Here is a 17,514-nt window from a genome sequence, read left to right on the forward strand (position 1 = left end):
AGTTTGTCAGCTTATATGTCATATAATATATTGAATCAGTTAATATTGATTTAACCACAAATAACTTGGTGAGCTAACAGCTTATATGTCAGCTTAATTACTCTTCTTACCAAACAAAATGTCCACGCTGGACACAAAAAGCAAAACAGCCACGTCAGCCCAACCGAAAATGTTCTCATGATCTCATCAGTTACGCAACTTAGAATTTATTATCCTATATTACCCCTAAAACTATTCCAATTTACCGAAACGGCCCGCACAACTTTAATTACTTTAATGATGTGGCACTACGGGCGATGCACCTCTTCGACCCCAAACGGTATCGTTTCGAGTAGCCCTATCCTTTCTCCTTCCGACGTGCCGTTTATATATAGTTCCACAACCGCCACGAGACCCGCTTCGTTTCCATCGGTTCTCTTTTATATTCCTTTATCCGATTTCCTAACATTGTAGGGTTTCAGATCTCTCTCTCTCTCTCTCTCTCTAAACAATTTCTTAAAACCCTAACTTTAAAGTCCCTAACAATGGTGCCGCCTATGAAGCAACACAAGCTAGGGAAAGAATCGGATGAATTGGAAACACCGTCGAACAATTTGTGGGTGGGGAACTTGTCGGGCGAGACGGTGGATTCGGATCTAATGGAGTTGTTCAACAAGTACGGCCCACTCGATAGCGTCACAACTTACTCGTTGAGAAGCTACGCTTTTGTGTTCTTTGAGCGCGTGGAGGATGCGAAAGCGGCGAAGGACGCGCTTCAAGGAGCGACCTTGCACGGAAACCAGATCAAGATTGAGTTCGCTCGACCGGTTCGTTTCGTTGTTCTTCTCTTTTCCGTCTCATTAGGTTCAAATTTTTCGCAATTTTTGTGTAATTATTTGTGCTCATATTCTGAACGAAACAGAATTGAAATTTGATATTTCACGTGTTCCAAATTCGTATATATATCTTGCACAGTTTTGCATATATCATAGATGCCGTGTCAACGAAGGCTTGCAAGAAATTTCGAATATAAGTAATGCAGTCGAAATATTTAATTGAAAGAATTGGAATTTTTATTAAGGAATATAAAACTTAAGTAATGCAAGCTCAATCTGATGTAATTATTGAATTATTAAACGGGAATTTTGAAATTGAAAAGAATCAAGAGCTAATCTGGTTGTCGAGGATGGAAAGCAATTTAGGCCTCAGACTGGGAAAGCTTGGTTATATTTTGCATAATGGAATTTAGAAATCCTTGCTACTGCCATAGGCATTCTGAACATAATAAGAAATGGTTCCAAATTTTATGGATTTATGGCTTAAGGACGGTAATGCTGAGGATCTTGAAGGCAATTTTTTGTGTTCTAATCTCTTATGATACTTCGTGTCAAAAGAAAAATGAGTAACTGGAAGATTAACACATACCAAACTACTTCTAGGCTAGTTCTTATTGTTGTTCCTCATCATATTCCAGTTGTTACATTACCTTTTTTCCTTGTAGCAATAATAATGTTACATGGTTAAAAGCAAGCAATTGATTAACTGTGTCAGATGTTAATGTGTTATGTATTTCTATTACCTATTTCTGAATAGAAAAATGGATGCCAATGCATTTAAATGGATTGCTAAAGGGATCTCAATGTCCATTCTCTTCTTATTAGCAAAGCTCTGGTTTTTTTAATGTCATTTTTGTGTCTATTACATCTCCCCTTAATTAAACTAGCAACAGATGGTTAAAAACTTATGCGGGTATAGTCCACTAGACCCAGGCAAGTCTCTTACTTTCATACATACGCTAACAATTCATATCATGCAATCACAGTATCATTTAATATATCAACATGATATCTTGTGCACCATAACAATGTGGTGGTCTTTTTGAACAATGGTTGATGAAAGGAAATATACAAATAAGCGCTGCATCCTTTTCCTTTGGTTCTTTTAATGTGGGAAATATTTCCAAGCAACAAGTTTGTATCACTGAAATGCTATATATGGTTTTTAAAGCTACAAACATCATTCTTCAAAACGAGTTAAAGTAGTCCACCTTAGATAGCTTAAATCAGCTGTTAGCTTAACCTATTTTCCATTGATCTTGACAACAACTATTGGTAGAAAACTATCAGGGTTGCTTTACCTTCAATGTCTCCATTCCTTGGTCCATTCTTTAAGGCAACTAGTAATTAATGTGCTATCACAACAAAAAATTACAAGATATTGTGTATTTTGCCAAACAAAGAGAAAGCAAACATAAGTCCTTATATCAATAACAGGAAACTTCCCAAAAAGAAAATTTGTATAAAATGGTATGAATTGAGAGAAACCTCTCAAAGTGTTCTGTGAATTCATTGCACTGCTTTTTTAAATGCCTTTCCAGATCAATTAATAAAAAGATATGTTTTTTGTTACTTTATTTTGGTGAATTCTTGAATAACTAAAAATATGGACATCATTCCTTTATACATATGGTCAAGGCATTTAACGAAGTAATTCCTTTAAAACTGGTTATATTTAAATGTTTTTCATTAGGTTACCGGGGCAAAGAATTTTGATTAAAGAATGAAATTGTAAGGTTTATAGCCTTATTTGTACAATAGGATTTGATCAAATTGGTTCTTGAGATGTTGTGCCTCAGCCAATACTTTTACATTTTTCTTCTTGTATGATGCTAATTGATCTTTGGCAATTTATTCTTTGAGTGTATAGAATTAAATAAGATTGTGTCAGTTTAGTTAAGTTTTGGTCCATTTAGGTGAAAATTCAAAAAGCTGGATGACTTAGTGGAATTTAACAAAATTATTGTCTAGTGTATCTATTTAATGAGGATATGACCTTTACAAATATATCCATTTCTTCCTGGAGGTTGGAAAAAACAAATATTTATGTTTCATAGTACTAAACCCTAAACCCTAAACCCTAAACTCACCTCAACTAAGCCTTGGTCCCAAAGTTGCTGGGTTATTTAGAGCTATGGCCTTTAAAAGATCTAAAAATACAAATTTGTTTCATAGTACTAGAATCCATCTTTATCTTCATTCTGTCTACTAAATCCAATAACTCATCTGTACGTTAGGTATTTGCACTGAGAAGAAAGAACAAAAGAAAAAAATATGTGAAGACCTTCTGGTCCTCAATCTTAATTAATAAGGAAAGCTACAGAAAGCTTTAAAATATTGGAACTCCTTCAAATCGGGATGTTCTTCGAGTTTTCCATTTGCTTGCTAACTTCATACATCACAAAAGGTTCTTAGGTCTTCTTGAATGTGATTAGACAGTAAACTGAGATGGTTAGAATCTCATAACTCCTTTTGCTGCATATTTCATTAGATGGTGTAGTATTAAGATCATTGTTAGTGTTATAATTCATATATTACTATGCTTGGTTAAACTCTGTTCACTCTGACATTTAGAGCCAAGGAGGAATCACCTTGTGCAGCATTAGCCAGAAATTGTTCTTGTTAGAATACCTAGAGACTGCCTCTTTCTTTCTTTTATCTTTTCAGTATGCCTGAATTTTAATTTTCTTGTGAAAGGAAGTGAATTTCTGTCTCTTTCTTGTGTTTGCTCTTGACTGGAAAGTGAGTAGCATATGCTGCACAAGGCAGAAATTGATGTAGAAAATGGATTTCTGTTCTTTCTTTTTTCTTCCTTGCTTTTCATTCTTGACTTGAAGGAGGGTAGAATACCAGATGTAAACATTTGCTTGCAAGAGAATATGTATTAGAGCTTTGTACAATTATATGAATTTTAAAGCAATTGGATACTAGCATTAGATATGAAGAATAGGTTGTGATCTAAATTTGCAATTATATGATTCATAGTCCTCTAACAATTAATTTGATTTAAACTGCACTTTGTCATCTAACTTTGTCCTCTAACATGACCTGTCTAATGCGAGGAACCATGTCTAACCTTTGAAATTTTTGGTGTTTGTTGTGCAATTCCTCAGGCAAAACCTTGTAAGAATCTTTGGGTTGGTGGAATTAGCCAAACTGTTTCTAAGGAAGAATTGGAAGAAGAATTTTGCAAGTTTGGTAAAATTGAAGATTTCAAGTTCCTTAGAGATCGTAATACTGCATTTGTTGAGTATTTCAGAATGGAAGATGCTTCCCAGGCCATGAGAAGCATGAATGGGAAGCGAATAGGTGGTGAACAGATACGTGTTGATTTCTTAAGATCCCACCCTTCAAGAAGAGTAAGTACATGTATTTTAAGTCTGAATTCCTGTGCTTAACACATCTCCAACACATTTTTCTTTATTTTTCTACGTATCTTGAAGAATCCATTTTAAACGTGTCAATGTGCTGTTAGGTGTCATACTGAACGAATTTTCTCCTTGATCCTTTTGACAGGAACAATGGCCTAATTCTCATGACCTCAGAGATGGGCCTTTTTCTAGTAGGATGGGGCCTTCCGAGGGCCATTCCATGGCAAAAAGACTGGTGATTTTTAAACTGAAAGCCTCTGCTGAAGTAGATTTATCATAATTATTCTACCTTGTTCTTGCACCTACGTTCATAGCCTAACTAGAATCTTTTTGCATTCTGATTTGTTGTATCATCTTTGCAGCATCCTCAATTAGGTGGCCGAAGAGGAGATGGTCAGCCTAGCAATGTTTTGTGGGTAGGTTATCCTCCCTCTGTGCAGATTGATGAACAAATGCTTCATAATGCTATGATTCTGTTTGGTGAGATTGAGAGAATTAAGAGCTTCCCTTCAAGACACTATGCCTTTGTGGAGTTCAGGAGTGTGGAGGAAGCTCGGCGTGCAAAAGAGGGCTTACAGGGTCGTTTATTTAATGATCCAAGGATCACTATTATGTTCTCAAGTAGTGAACTTGCACCTGGGAAAGATTACTCTGGCTTTTATTCAGGCATAAAGGGGCCAAGGCCAGACATGCTCTACACTGATCATCCATTTAGACCTTCACAAGTGGACATGTTTGGTCAAAATCATTCAGTATTACCAAATTCAGTATCTGGACCATTACCACCTGGCAGCATTCTTGGATCAAATGTGTCAATCAGGCCTTTTAGTCATCAAGGTAGCTATGAGCCTCTTGTTTCGGGTTCAGAATTCAACGATTTATCTGCACATCATAATATGCAGGACGCTGATCCTAAAACTCTTATAAGTCCAAATTGGAGAAGGCCTTCTCCTCCTCTCCCTTCTGCCCAAGGTTTTAGGCCTCCAATGAGACAGGCTTCTGGGTCATGGGATGTTTATGATGTGAACCAATTTCAGAGAGATGCAAAACGTTCAAGGATAGAGGCTTCATTGCCTATTGATGATACTTCTTTTCCTTTAAGAAAGATGGATGATCTTGGGCCTGGCTCAGACCACTCATATGGGCTTGGGCCAGTAATTGGTGGAGCTGCTTCAGGTCCATTTGCAACTATCCAAGGGAAGGGTCGTCTAAGTCCGGTGCCTGGAAAGGTCACTGCTGGTGGACCTGGACTAGCCCGTCCTGATAATGATTACATATGGCGTGGCATTATTGCTAAGGGTGGAACACCAGTTTGTCATGCTCGATGTGTTCCCATAGGAACAGGGGTAGAGACAGAACTGTAAGTGTTGTTTTTTCCTTGGTACTTGACTACTTTCCCTGTGGATTTTCCATTTATAAAGAAAATGCTCAATCCCTTATTTGGTCCATGTAGATCATTTAATGTGGCTTACCTTCAGTTTTGAATCTATGAACAGAGCATATTGTGGTTTTACCTGATAGATCTTTTATAAAATCTTTGTTGGACACACATTCTTTTGTGTGATACTTTATACTCTATTATGAATATTCTATTGCAATCAAAGGTGAAATTTAATAAGCATTCAGACACACCAGACATGCCCAATGAGAAAGTGTGATGAAGTAGCTTAAAGTTGGAGAGCCCTTTTAGAATTATTTTGTGCACTCTTGTAATTTGTTTGATAACTAAATTCCTCTCGGATTTCTTTAGGGTCTATTTATGTTGAACCTGCCAATTTGACATTTACTGATAGACCACTTCTTTATTATCTCAGGGATCTGAGGAAAGCTTCTTATTTACTAAAGAATTTATTTTGTTTTTGTGGTTGAGGCAATGCCTAATAAGGTCCTTATTTCAAAGGCTCGCTTCCTTGAACTATGTTAAATTTGAGTTTTCTTTGTTGCAATTTTTCTTTTGTATGTGTTTGAATTCCTTCCAGTCAGTCTTAAGTTTAATGTTTCTCACTAAACTTCCTGTTTTTTTCGTCAGTCCCGAAGTTGTTAACTGTTCAGCCAGAACAGGATTGGATATGCTAGCAAAACACTATCGTGAGGCCATTGGATTTGATATAGTTTTCTTCTTACCGGATAGTGAAGATGATTTTGCTTCATACACTGAATTCCTCCGCTACCTTGGCTTAAAAAACAGAGCTGGTGTTGCTAAGTTTGATGATGGGACAACGTTATTTTTGGTGCCTCCATCAGATTTCTTGACAAAGGTTCTAAAAGTTGTAGGACCTGAACGGCTCTATGGTGTTGTTCTAAAATTGCCTCCGCAGGTGCTTAGTGCTACAACACTGCAACCACATCCACCTCTTCTTTCTCAGCCTGATTATAGTCTTTCACACTTGAAGGAAGAACAGGCTCTACAGATGGAGTATGGGAGGGTTTTGCATGAGGATACCAAACCTCCTGCAAGACCCCTTGGGCAATCTACCATGCAAAGTCAACCACCCAGTAATACTGCAGCACTGTCCCAAACTGGTGTTGCTTTGACACCAGATCTGATTGCTACTCTAGCTTCTTTACTCCCGACAACCTCACAATCTACTGCTGTAGGAGGTGTTCAGCCTCCATTGGTGACATCAACTACACAGTCCCCATTTGCTCAAACCCTTGCACCTAAAGGAGCTTCTGCACAAACTTGGAACCAGGACCAGCAAGCTTCTGAACCTCCACCCCCATCTTTCCAACAGTTTAATCCTCAGTTGCAATTGCCACCAATTCAGCATTACTCATCTATATCAAGTACACCCAACCATTCTGCGCAAATGGCCGTTGGGAGCACTCAGTTTCAGGAATCTGAAGGTAGCCTGCAACAGCAAGGTGCTGCATCTTCAAGGCCATTGACTAATTTTAATACTCCTTCTCAAAGTGCACATGGTGCAGTTTCTGCCCCTATCAGCCAGCCGTATCAGCCTGAAGTGCCTTCCAACACACAGAAAGGCTATGGAATGATGCATGGGGTAGATGCTTCTGGGTTGTATGGTGCACCAGCTTTTCAGCAACCCAGCAATCCTAATGTTTTGTCTAATCAGGTTCATGGTGCAAATGTTTCCCAGCCACAAAATGTCATGCAAGGTGACAGAAAAAATTTGGAGATTCCTAGTCAAGTACAGCAGCTGCAATCTGTGCTTTCTGGAGCTGGCCAGGGCACATCAGATGTGGAGGTCGATAAGAATCAGCGATACCAGTCAACACTGCAATTTGCTGCAAGCCTTCTCCTCCAGATTCAGCAGCAGCAAACAAATACTCCAGGCGGACAAGGGACGGGGAGTCAGCTGTGAAATCTCCTTCATCTAGGTAATTATTCTTGCCATAGCTTGTTTTCTTGAATGGATGCATGCAAACTGGTTAATTTAGGGAATGGTCTTGTTTCTTGTGTATTATGTGATGATAGTTGTTAGTTGACTGATATTATTCCTTCTTTTAGATGGCCAGCTTATGCACTCTGTAAATTATGTATATGAAGTAAAATCTTGTGGATTTAGAGCTTAGAAAAATTTAGTGGTAGTGGTTGGGGCAAGTAATTAATGGGGTTTGCCAGACCTTTTACTGTCTTGAAAATAGCAAATGGGGCATCAATGCCAAAGTAGTGGGTGTTATTTGATGTAATGAGGTGCTTTGAATTTTTGTTGAACTGTTTCGAGAATTTATGGCATTTTGAAAATGTTATGGGGTTGGCTGTGACAATAAGGATGTGGGAGTTGATCTAATCTGATTTGTGCATTTGGAGAGGTTATTTCCAGGGTGGTTTACTTACATCAGTCATATATCCTATATATCACCATGCACTGTTCATAGTTGATTCCCTTTTTAGGTGGTCCTTAGGGACTGTGGTCTCTAAAGTTGAAACTTTCTTGTCCACAATTAAGGCTTTTGATTGGAGTCAGGTTTCTTTTATTTTCTTTTTGTAGTATGTTAGTATGGGGTCAATATTGTACCTTTTTGCGCACCATTCTTCTTAGCCTTCCCTTGTCAGTCATTTGCCTATTCTCAATGCTGTATTACCGCAGTTTGATTTTTTTACCTCTTGGATTAAGAAGGATGATGATTATTTAATAGTTCAAGCTAGGATGAAGTGGTTTGACCTGAGGCAAGAATTTTTGGTCATTTCTTATGTTGGTCAAAAGATTTTATCCATGAATTGAGGATAGTAATGATTGGTGTCTATTTTTGAAGTGATGTCTTGGAAAATGTTTCAGTACCTGGCAGTAGACTAAGTTGCAAGTTTCATGGTGCCATCAAGAGGTTCCAGATTGATCTAGTCTATGGAATTGCTGGATAGTTAAACATTTAATTGGTGCATTTTTGGAGTGGCTGTTTAGTTGGGCTTGATCCTGATTTATCAAATGTGTAGAGTTTTCTTTGCTGAGATTATGAGAGGTACCTAGCTGAAGTTATGAAGGTTACTGTGTGTTCATTTGACACTTCTTTCTAGTGCTTATAGGTAGGCAGATTTTTTCTTCGATAAAATTATATATAGATAGTTGGTTCTATAAATAATTATGATCCTTATTGAATCTGAGTACATTTTGTGTTGACATGCCTTCTGCATGTTATTATTGATGTCTAATATCTTTTTCCTCTCTGGTTTTGATGCATGGAGATGATTTTTGTCTGGTGCATTAATTGATTTTGTTTTTAGCATAAGTTTTAATTTTTGCTCCTAAGGTTTTATTTCTGGCTCTTCACTGTTTAATCTTCCTTATTGATGTTATCACAGTATGCATATGTTTTTTTCTCCAAGCGGTATATGATATGTTAGTTGTTTTATTCTTTTGTTTGCAAGCATTATTACTGTGTATTTATATTTTCATCTATATTATTATCTTACTGTTGCATAGATTTTGAAGCTTTTTGTTGCCTTAGTTTGCACTTTTCACTAGACAATAGGATAAGCCTTTCTTAGACTTCTTAAAATGTAAATATTATGGGATTCAAATATGTAATTTTACTTTGTAAAAATGTTTTTACTAAATTTGAAAGGCTATGTTGAAATGCTAAAAATGTGTTTTTTCACTCAAGCATTTACCACTAAGCTAGGTGCGGTAGTCTCTAGCGTATGAGTAGTGCTCTTATATAGAGTCCAAAACTTAACCTAAATTCAGTACCCTCAATAATCTGAAGACCAAGAAACTATGTTCACTATTTTAGTTTATGAAGGTCAATTATGTGAAATTAAAGACGCTTTTTTATTGTCACCATCTTTTTCTCCAAGTTTCTGAAAGCCACAAATTTTACAGTGTAAAAGATTCGTAAACACAACCAAATTTGACATTCCTTACCATATTTTCAGGGGAATAGAGTTCCTTGCTGATGATGTGGGAGGAGTTGGAACACTGATAAAATTTAAACACTATGGAAGGTCAAGGAACTAAAAAAGAATTGGTCAGATAACTGGAACATAATATGTTGACATATTATTTGCCAAATATTTTAATCTCACTTAATACAGTTGCAATGAAACCTTTGAAAAAAAAAATACAGTTGCAATTAATTGGACGAGCGGCTTAGGTACTTAAATTGATTAATAAATACAGTCAGTTTTAACAAATCAAAACGATGAATAATTCATGTTATATAATATTATAATTCCGAAAGTTGGTCATACTAGGTTTTTGCGGTTGTCTAGCCAAATGCTCCATCCCGTCTATGACATTCAAATAAAACTGCATGAAGAGATCTTATCTTTAGTTTAATCTGTTTGCATTAAAAGAAATAGAAAGAATTTCCCCTCTTGCGCTTTAATAGCTTGGTTCCTATCATAACCTTTTGTGCAACATTTTAATCTATTCTGATCTAGATAAGTTGGATGGTATATGTTGGCCTCGGTTTAGTTTCTAGTCTGTGGTGTTATTACTTTTATGAGATTTAAGTTCCCAGAATTGTCATTTCACTCAACACCGAAGCAGCTTTAACAAAGGAACAAATGTAGCGAACCGTTTAGAGTTTTTCATTTCTGACTTTTCACGTATCCCCCTACTCAGATGTGTTATGGTGCTGATTATAGAAGTTTGTTTTTTTTTAAAAGAAATTGTTAAGATTTGCTTGAATTTCTACAAGATCAAGGTTGTTGCTCAGGAAGGTTCAAGATTAATTCTTACTTAATCCCATGCTACATCATGTGAGCTGGGGTGAAATTGTTATACGTCGAACCTACAAAACCGATTGGAGTTTTTATGTAGAGTTAGAAATGAAATTGTTTCAAACTGATACAAGTTGAATGGAACTGTTACCGTTTTTAGGCTGCCTTAAAAAAGAAAGATAAGAAACTGAGTTTCATGGTATAGAGAGCTAATGTTACTGTCTTGTGGGCTTTTGAGAATCTAGAGAGCCAAACTCCAAAATGCTATAGAATTTGGTGCCAAGAAAGTCAGATTTTGATGGTATAATTGAAGGCTTTGTCAAGATTGAACATACTCTTTCTCGGAGATCGAAAGCGAGTCACTCTAACTTGTACTTGAAGAAACTTATGGATTTGAAAACAAGTAATTCCATTTTGGGTCTTGGTTTCAAGAGTTCTGGTAGTAGCATAGAATGGTTGAAGTTTTGCAATGTCATGAAGACAAGGTTTCATGTTCTATAACTTGTGTCAACCGTGTGAGTTGCATTAATCTCAATGAAGGTTACATCTTACCTTTACGTTGTGGTTGATCCTTGTCTATCTTTAACGGTTAATCATTTGACGCCATTGAATTGATTACGAGCCAATTCTTCACAGGTTTTTCCTTTGTGCGCTAATCTGTGTAGTTTCGCCCCTTTTCGTAAAGTCACCCCTTCCAAAATGTCGCAGCCTTTGTTTCTTTATTTTTTTCCTTTTTTGGATGTGGGCGCTGCGAGACAATCCAACTTTTAACCACCCAACCAAGCTGGGGGTTGGTATCCAAGCCCTTGATAGGGAAACGTGTAGCGTTCAAGCAGATACAAAATATAATTGCTGCTGATAATGTTATGGTGTTTATTCGAAATCAAAAACGTGTCTGAAGTTGGGTGATTGGAGCACTTGGGGATACGGTATTAACAAGCGCAGCTGGGCTGTTTTATTTCTTTGATTGTTCTGCGATTTGGTACTCAAATTCAAAAGCATCGAAAACTATGAACCAACATAAGAGTGCTAATAATTACCTTACAAATAAATTGAAAAATGCATCAGCAGGACAAATGCCTGGGAATAATAATAATGTCGTCTCGTATCTCGTTTATTTTTTGCTTCATATTCTGGCAAAGGCAAGTGCCTTCAAATATTCTCAACATCAGCATAACAAGGCTTTTTTGTTATTTCTTTCCGATTGTGTAGGTAAATTTGAGCTGTTTTGATGCCTGTATTTATCGACCGTTAACGTGAGTTTGCGATTAGCCGTTTTGCGTTTGAGAAGACAAGTTGGTGGATTTGCTTGGTGAGGGTGGAGACCTGGCTGCTTCGTAAACAATCATCGACTGTTAGATTAGCTGTTTCCATGAGGATGTACAAATTGGTTTTCTTTTTTCAATTCCAGTTAGCTTTTGTCAACGAATCTTCTCCTTGATTTATTCAATTTCCAATATTTAGACCATAATTTATGTGCAATCTTTTCTCCTTTTTTTTTTTTGTCTTTTTATTGGGGGGAGAACTATAATTAATATGGAAAATTTGGATCAAAATAAGACAAGGAAAGGAAAGGAGGAAAACAATTGGTGAACAGTTACTTAGCGTGAGGACAACCACAATGGTGTGCTAACAATGAATAGCTTATTCTACTCTTTTTTTTCCTCAAATAAGTTGGGTTTTTTTTTTAGTTTGAAAATCAGAAAGATAATTTCATTGCATAACTTTACAAAATCTACCTCAACTATGGTAGAAGCACAGCACTACTCTGGGAAGACAGGACCCTTTCCTTAGAGGCTTGCAACAGACAAGTCAGCAGCTTGCTTATGGGATCGAACGACCACCACACAGCAACCATGATCATGCCCAAAAGTATAACAACCAGGCCTGTACACAGAAAGCAAAAAGAAATACCAGCCAGAATGTCCCGGCTTGCAGCGGGCGGGCCAAAAAAGCTGCTTAACGAGACCCCATAAATCAACCCAGAAAAACAAGAGCAAAACCTGTTCCAAGAATTTAAGACTATGTGCTTTTTAATTATAAATTCATATGTGGTTAAAAGTTTGTTTTTATATAAGACATAGAAATAAATAATAAAATCATATAGTATTCATTTATTTTAAATAAGAGGAAAAAATAAGCATGATTTAAGATAATACTAATTCACAATTTGGGGTAGTTAATTTTGGTTTCTCTATTTAAGAAAGAAACGGCGCGTTGTACTGTACATGTACATACTTCGGCTCACAGCCTGCTTTGTTTCATCCTCCGTTTCGACAGACTCTTGATGGCTATACACCTATTGGTTTCTGGTTACCCAACTGCGATACACTGAAAAGCGGTACGGTACGTCTTCGGTCGCCCTTCTTCTAACTGTAGCAAAGTATTTGCTCGATCAAATTTTTCGTCGTTTCTTTGATTCTGCGGTTCTTTTTTGCCGTTGTGTAGATTTTCTTGCTCATTTCTTTGATTCTTTTATACCTTTCGATAGATCTGAAAGAATTGTGCCTCGTTTCCATATCCATTTTGATTTCTGAGCCACTGAATCTTAAATCCTGAACCCAAAAATGGCTTCTCCAGCTGCACTCCAAAGATCTCCGACCTCCACTTCCTCCTCCCCACTCCACCGTCTCTCCACTTTCAAAAACCCTTCTTCTAACACCGCCGCATCTCCTCCTCCACCATCTTCTCTCCTAGACTCGTTTGCCAAAGACCCAATTCTTTCCCCTTTCCTCTCCCCTTCCTTTTCTTCCACCTCCTTTTCCTCCGCCGCCCTTTCCTCTGGATCCCCTGCTTCCACTGCCGAACACCTCCTCCAAGCCATCCGCCAACTCGATTCCCAACTTCGTTCCCACGTCCTCTCCAACCACCCTCTCCTCCTCACTCAGTTATCTTCTCTGAACAACGCTGAGCTGTCTCTCTCCACTCTCAGATCCTCCATCTCCTCTCTACAGTCTTCCCTTCGTCGCGTTCGATCTGAGCTCTCTGAGCCCCATAATTCAATTCTCTCCAAAACCGTCCAGCTCTCAAATTTACATCGGACTTCTGAGCTTCTCTCCCACTCCATCCGTGCTATCCGCCTGTCGAAAAAGCTACGTGACCTTATGGCTTCTTGTGAAGCAGAGCCTGATAAGTTGGATCTTGCTAAGGCTGCTCAGTTGCATAGTGATATCTTTATCTTGTGCGAGGAATATGAACTTGGTGGTATTGATATGGTGGATGAGGAACTTAATGCGGTTAGAGAGATAGGGAACAGGTTACGAAGCGAAGCTATGAAAGTTTTGGAAAGGGGAATGGAAGGGTTGAATCAGGCTGAAGTGGGAACTGGGTTGCAAGTGTTTTACAATCTTGGGGAGTTGAGAGGGACGGTGGAGCAGTTGGTGAATAAGTACAAGGGAATGGGTGTGAAGAGTGTGAGTGTGGCCTTGGATATGAAGGCGATTTCTGCTGGTGCTGGAGGTGGGGGATTTGGTCCTGGAGGTATTAGGGGGACTGGCACGCCCCAGATTGGGGGTAGTGGGAAGGCGAGGGAGGCATTGTGGCAGAGGATGGGGAGTTGTATGGATCAGTTGCATTCTATTGTGGTTGCAATTTGGCACTTGCAGAGGGTTTTGTCGAAGAAGAGAGACCCTTTTACACATGTCTTGCTGCTTGATGAAGTCATTAAGGTAACACCATTTCTTTCTATTTGTGTTTTTCCTTTTGTCTTCGTAATACCTATTCATAATTGAGTTGACATATCATGAAAATGCTGGTTCCCTGCTTGACTATTATTGATGCTGCTTTATGCAGGAGGGTGATCCCATGCTGACAGATCGAGTATGGGAAGCACTTGTTAAGGCTTTTGCTATGCAAATGAAGTCTGCTTTTACTGCATCAAGTTTTGTCAAAGAGATATTCACAAATGGGTACCCAAAGCTCTTCTCTATGGTGGAAAACCTTCTTGAAAGAATTTCACATGACACTGATGTCAAGGGAGTCTTACCAGCAGTCACTTCAGAGGGAAAAGATCAAATGGTTGCAGCTATTGAAACATTTCAGATGTCTTTCTTAGCTAGCTGCTTAAGCCGCCTGTCAGATCTTGTAAATTCTGTTTTTCCAGTCTCCAGCCGTGGTAGTGTTCCCTCCAAAGAACAGATCTCAAGAATTCTGTCACGCATTCAGGAAGAGATTGAAGCTGTTCAGTTGGATGCACAATTGACTCTTCTTGTGCTGCATGAAATTAGCAAGGTTTTGCTTCTGATTGCAGAACGAGCTGAATATCAGGTATCTTTTTTTCTTTTCTCCTGTGTGCAAATATAAGTTCTCTTCTTGCTAAATAGAATGTGTGTTGTGTGAGAAATATTTCATTAATATGAACTTGAATGTATTCAATGTCGCTTCTGGTGTGTTTGAGAGTATAATCTCATATGATTTTTGCGAAAAATATATCTCATTAATTGTGCTATTGAAGTAAGATCTGGTATCTTGTTAATCTGGAATTGTTGCCACAAAAAAGGTGAAAGTCAGGATGGTCTTAACTAATAGATGGATGCTTTGAAGTAATGCACAGAGCAAATGGAACCTTGCTGTTTGATTTCGGATCAGGGTAGGGGAGTCCAAGGAGGGGAATAATGTTACTGCCTTGTTGCCATTTTTGAATCTGCTTTGGATTGATTATATGGGTTTATGACTGAGAATTTGTTGTTAGTAGCTCATCCCTACAGTGTCATCGTTAGGTTTTTTTGGTATAGTTGGAAAATTGTGTTTTATATGTGATCATATTGCATGTTTTGTAGAATATCATCATGCAATTCACCACATAACCAAATGTGATGATGTTTGAATCTGTATAATCACAGAAATGCATTTCACTACAGTGACAATGCTATTCATAGTATTGTTTCTAAAATCAAAAGTTTGAGAAATATATGTTGTGTAAAATGTGTTTATCAATAATGTTTATGCAATTCTAAAATGATTCATCTATTGGAGCTAACTGGTTAAAACAACTATTGTGTTCGGTTATCAGCTTTTCTGACTGTATCTCATGTTTTTTGTGGCTTGCAAATATAATGTATTATTTTTTGCTTTACTTTGTTTAGGCACTTATCCTAGCTCCAAGCGAATTAATGCATAATAAGCTTTGGGCATTTACTAACCCTGCATTTAATCAATCATGGATGTGATCTGATTATTAGTCATAGCTTTAAATTTAATCTTGTTGTTCATTTTCTGAAGGATTCCTTTTCTTTCTCAAAACTGTGGGAACTCTTGCCAAATTTTTTAGGAGTATATAAAATTGTGAAAACACATCATATCTTGAGTACATAACTCACTCATGCCTATAATATATTTGCATGATGCCTGATCATGATAAATGTGCCACCTTCTTTATGCTGGCAGATATCCACTGGTCCTGAAGCACGCCAAGTGTCTGGTCCTGCTACTCCAGCTCAGGTCAAGAATTTTGCGTTATGTCAGCATCTGCAAGAAATTCATGCACGCATATCTTCTATGATCACCGGGCTTCCAACTATCGCTGCAGATGTATTGTCACCTTCACTTGGTGTAATATATGGTGTTGCTTGTGACTCTGTAACATCATTATTCCAAGCAATGATTGATCGTCTCGAGTCATGTATCTTGCAAATTCATGACCAAAACTTTGCTGCGCTTGGCATGGATGCTGCTATGGACAACACTGCTTCGCCGTACATGGAGGAGTTGCAGAAGTGCATTCTTCACTTTCGTAATGAGTTCCTATCTAGAATGTTGCCATCTACAGCTAATGCTACAACTGCAGGAATGGAAACCATATGCACTAGGCTTGTTAGGAGCATGGCTTCACGAGTATTGATACTATTTATCAGGCATGCTTCTCTTGTTAGACCTCTTTCAGAATCAGGCAAGCTGAGAATGGCCAGAGACATGGCTGAGCTGGAATTAGCTGTGGGCCAAAATTTGTTCCCAGTAGAACAACTTGGTGCTCCATATCGAGCTCTTCGAGCATTCCGACCACTTATCTTCTTGGAAACATCTCAACTAGGAGCATCTCCTCTTCTTCAAGATTTACCTCCAAGTGTCATACTACACCATCTTTATTCCCGAGGCCCTGAAGAATTGCAATCACCACTCCAGAGGAACAAGCTCACACATATGCAATATTCATTGTGGCTGGATTCTCAAGGGGAAGATCAGATCTGGAAAGGAATCAAGGCAACTCTGGATGACTATGCTGCAAAGGTTAGGGTGAGAGGAGACAAGGAGTTCAGTCCTGTATATCCCCTTATGCTTCGATTAGGTTCATCTTTGACTGAAAGTGCGCCTGCATCTCAAAAATCATGACCAATAGGCAGCTATGCTTTGTGTAAATTAGCAACAGAAAAACAAACCAAATAGCACTTGCTTTATTTTTGCCTTTTAGCAAAATGTTGCACAGGGAACATTTGAGGAAAAGCTTCATTAAGTATTTGCTAGATCCACATCAATCGTATAGGTGAGCCTGATTTTTGTCCACAAAACTGAATTTTTTTTTTGGACATGCTTTCTCCTTTTGTGATGAACTGACATTTTGTTATCTTCTATGGTCTTTAGGTTCTTTTCACCTTAAAATAATGGGGGTCAATGGTTAAATTGAGCTTTGGCAGATTACAGCGCCAACTTCGGTCACATGCCCTCTCAACATAGCATTAAGGTCTCTGAATTTTTGTATTCGCAGGTTTTTTCTGCTTGTTGTGCCCGTTAGTTCTTATGTAAAATCAATTCATACATCATATGTCAGTTCTTTTTCCCATTTTTTCTCATTTCATTTATGAAAAACATATTGTTAAACTTAGGGTGATGTACTGAAATCAGATGTGCATCATCTAAGGAAATGGAAAATCTCGGTTACTTGTTTCTGCGTTCCATTTCTGGGAAATTGATCACATCAGTTGCAAAATGAGGCTTGTGAATGTAAGATTTTTATTGTAAATGTAAGATGCCCAATAAGCAATAAGCATACATGGGGGATGGAAGAATCACTTTTTCTTTTTTCCGGTATAAAGAGCCATTTCTGGCAGGTTATGTGGTTGCAGAAGAAATTGTTCCGGCGGAGCGTATATTACTGTGATGAGAGTACTCCCACTGTCACACCCTCACTTTAAGTTAAAAGGCATGGGATGTTTTCGTTACTCATATATTATTGTGTTCCCTTATATTCTAGCTTGGAATAGAAGTA

At 38.0% G+C, this 17,514-nt stretch overlaps 2 protein-coding genes across 3 annotated transcripts; both read left to right on the forward strand.

Annotated features, from left to right (window-relative positions):
- Window positions 1-389: 389 nt before the first annotated feature.
- FPA (RNA binding protein) lies at window positions 390-11,784 on the forward strand. Of its 2 annotated transcripts, none has more exons than XM_007033834.3 (6): window positions 390-806; window positions 3,929-4,174; window positions 4,332-4,421; window positions 4,549-5,546; window positions 6,216-7,528; window positions 11,526-11,784. In XM_007033834.3, the coding sequence occupies exons 1-5, from the start codon at window positions 525-527 to the stop codon at window positions 7,510-7,512; spliced, it is 2,913 nt and encodes a 970-aa protein (XP_007033896.2). In that variant the 5' UTR covers window positions 390-524; the 3' UTR covers window positions 7,513-7,528; window positions 11,526-11,784. The 2 variants fall into 2 exon arrangements, with proteins under 2 accessions (XP_007033896.2, XP_088662108.1); XM_088805982.1 differs by lacking the exon at window positions 11,526-11,784 and adding an exon at window positions 10,559-10,946.
- Window positions 11,785-12,518: 734 nt separating this feature from the next.
- On the forward strand, window positions 12,519-17,235 carry LOC18602451 (Golgi transport complex protein-like protein). Its single transcript, XM_018120021.2, has 4 exons — window positions 12,519-13,981; window positions 14,106-14,579; window positions 15,699-16,791; window positions 16,890-17,235. Exons 1-3 carry the CDS (start codon window positions 12,881-12,883, stop codon window positions 16,638-16,640), a joined length of 2,517 nt encoding a protein of 838 aa, XP_017975510.1. The 5' UTR covers window positions 12,519-12,880; the 3' UTR covers window positions 16,641-16,791; window positions 16,890-17,235.
- Window positions 17,236-17,514: the final 279 nt, after the last annotated feature.

The sequence above is a fragment of the Theobroma cacao genome, chromosome 4 (genome assembly GCF_053813885.1).
Source record: "Theobroma cacao isolate CCN51 chromosome 4, ASM5381388v1, whole genome shotgun sequence".
NCBI classification, from domain to species: domain Eukaryota; kingdom Viridiplantae; phylum Streptophyta; class Magnoliopsida; order Malvales; family Malvaceae; genus Theobroma; species Theobroma cacao.